Here is a 2,500-nt window from a genome sequence, read left to right on the forward strand (position 1 = left end):
GCACTTGTACTTATTCATACCATTGACATTGAGACAGATAGTCTCACATGAAAGAAAAACACTGGTCTGTAGAATCTTCAAAATTGAAGTTACAGAGACAAAGGCATGGCTTGAGATGTGGCTTATGGCTACAGCCACATTTGTAAAATCAATTTATCAATTTATAATGGCCATTTGTTGTCTAATCTTGTCACTACTTTATGCAGATTGTTTTTGTTTTTTTGGTAAAAAATAAATAATACAAAATCTACCCCTTTCCTCTTTCTCTCTTGTATTCTCTTGATTCTCACCGAAAATTTGAAAAAAATGTTTGAATCATTCGACTGGGTTTTCCTGTGTCGCCAAAAGACAACTGTGTATATGAATGTCTTGTACATTGCACAATATTTTTTACATTTGTTTATTTCAGATGTAATTTGAATTGTCGTTCATTTAATCATTTAAAAATGAATTTTGAACAATAGCTCTTTGACTTTGAACCATACAATGTTTTAATAATTTACCAATACAGTAAATAAATACGTGAAATATTCGTCACTCTTAAATGACAGAAAATGTCTAATAACTGCTGTGAACACATTTTCTGGGTGGATTTGTTCAGAGTTGAGATTGTAAGGTTCAGGATTTGAGTCCTGCTCTGAGCAGTGCATAGTTGAGTCCTTGGAAAAAGCTCTTTACTCTCATTCTCTCACCATATTTTGGCATAATATCAATACCTGGCTGTCAACAGCTTTGTCAAAAAAAAAAAAAAACCCAGAGAAAGTAATATCGCCAAACATGTGCCATGTCTTGTTCTAAAGTGTTACTGCTGGCTACAGATCCCTTGTAAACTGCTTTGAGCACGTTCAGTGGATATTGATGGATATTGCGCTGTATAAATGCTCAATAACTTTTTCGTATTTAAAAATTTTTTTTATTACAATGTCATGAAAGTATTGCAAATGTTTCCTAATATTATGCCCAATCTAAATTATTAGAACTAAGCTACCCCCATCAAATTAAAGCAAAACATATGATTCTTTCATCTCGTTGTATTTATTAAACTCGTTATATTTTTATCGTGCAATAACACATACTCGCAAGCTTGTTGTGTTATTGGGCACGATAAAAGTAACTCGTTTAATAAATACAAAGAGATGAAAGAATATGTTTATTCCACCCCTACAAGTAAGATTATTAGATATTTTGTAACAAAATGGTATGATATTAGTACTTCTATTCACCATAATTTGTATCTTTCTCCTTCTGCTTGAATGACAATTTGACCCAAAACTAAAAACGTTGGATTTGTATTCATGCGCACCAAAAGATTATTTATAATTGCCAATCAGCTGTCTTTTACACCTAATTTCACACCAATAAAATGTGCGAAAATATTCTGCAATCGTTTTACTAAGAAATGATAAGGTTTTCCAATGAGAGGGGTGGAATAATATAGATTAAAGCCTCTCTAAAAGTAAAAGTTAGTGAGACAGATATTTCTGCATCTCCACATTTCAAAGAATTATAAAATAGTTGAACTTAAGAGTAAGCTTGCTGCTTCATTATTTGTCTTTCTTATATTTATAACACAGAAGGCATGTGGAACATCGATGCCCTTGTCTTACCTGTAAGTAACAAATGAAATGTAGATATATTCCATAGCTCGATAAATAACCTTAGTCAAATGGAATGGAATCATCAGTTTGATTAACGAGTACAGATAATGTGGACGTTTCGGGTTTCCCCTTTGTCAAGAAAATATGACGAGCGAAACACTAAAAACAAATGAGAGATGATCTGATTCATCTTTAGTGTTTTAGTTGTCATATTTTGTTGACAAATGGGAAACAGAAACATCCACATTATCTGTACTCATAAGATTAAATAGAAACTTCCATTCCATTTGACTGTTGTCATTTATTGTTTTGATCTGCAAGCAGAATTACATATGATATTATGGCATTTAATGATAGCTTTATTTAGTTTGGTGAATGATAAATATTTATTTTCATTTTTTCATAACAATTGCTTTAACTCTTTTCTTACCCACCATTTTCCAGATTTTCCCTAAAACGTCATATCCTTCCAACATAAAAATTGACTTTTTAAAACTCCAGAAGGAATAACAGGAAAACAAGTTGTACAACAGCATTGAGTTCTAATAACTGTAACCAAAAAAAACCCAACTCTTCAACTTTTTTTATATGCAAAAAAAATCTTAATGAGAAAAATGTTGGTTGCATCATAGCGAATGTGATGATTTTCCTGTAGTTGGTAAGGAAAGGGTTAAAAATCCATCTCTTGCACGTGGCAATTTAATGATTAAATGTGCTGATTTATTTATAGACATTTTATTCATGGTTGTATAGGTTACCTTTATGTAAACAGTTATAACCTTTGTGTAGGATTTGTCTAAAGAAATAAATGAAATAATGACTCGAAATTTTTGAAATTTGTGCAGGAATTAATAAAAAATAAAACAAATTAAAAATATATTTTCAGGGCCTGAATTCAGAAT

General features: G+C 31.1%; 1 protein-coding gene and 1 long non-coding RNA gene across 7 annotated transcripts in view; one reads left to right on the plus strand and one right to left on the minus strand.

Annotated features, from left to right (window-relative positions):
- The window catches only part of LOC144968120 (uncharacterized), a 12,106-nt gene extending 10,840 nt beyond the window's left edge, over positions 1 to 1,266 (minus strand). For both annotated transcript variants that reach the window (XR_013644524.1, XR_013644525.1), the window contains exon 1: positions 1,224 to 1,266. This is a non-coding gene — a long non-coding RNA (uncharacterized LOC144968120). The remainder of the gene's footprint in view (positions 1 to 1,223) is intronic.
- LOC144968118 (uncharacterized) overlaps positions 1 to 2,500 on the plus strand; it is a gene marked incomplete in the record, with an annotated part of 113,039 nt that overhangs the window by 98,273 nt on the left and 12,266 nt on the right. For all 5 annotated transcript variants that reach the window (XM_078906120.1, XM_078906123.1, XM_078906121.1 and 2 more), the window contains 2 exon segments: positions 1,575 to 1,609; positions 2,485 to 2,500. The exon segment at positions 2,485 to 2,500 is cut by the window's right edge and continues 110 nt beyond it. In XM_078906120.1, the coding sequence (XP_078762246.1) occupies positions 1,575 to 1,609; positions 2,485 to 2,500 (51 nt within the window).

Source organism: Berghia stephanieae, chromosome 3 (assembly GCF_034508935.2).
Source record: "Berghia stephanieae isolate SIO BIC M18660-M18661 chromosome 3, UCSD_Bste_1.3, whole genome shotgun sequence".
Lineage (NCBI taxonomy): Eukaryota > Metazoa > Mollusca > Gastropoda > Nudibranchia > Aeolidiidae > Berghia > Berghia stephanieae.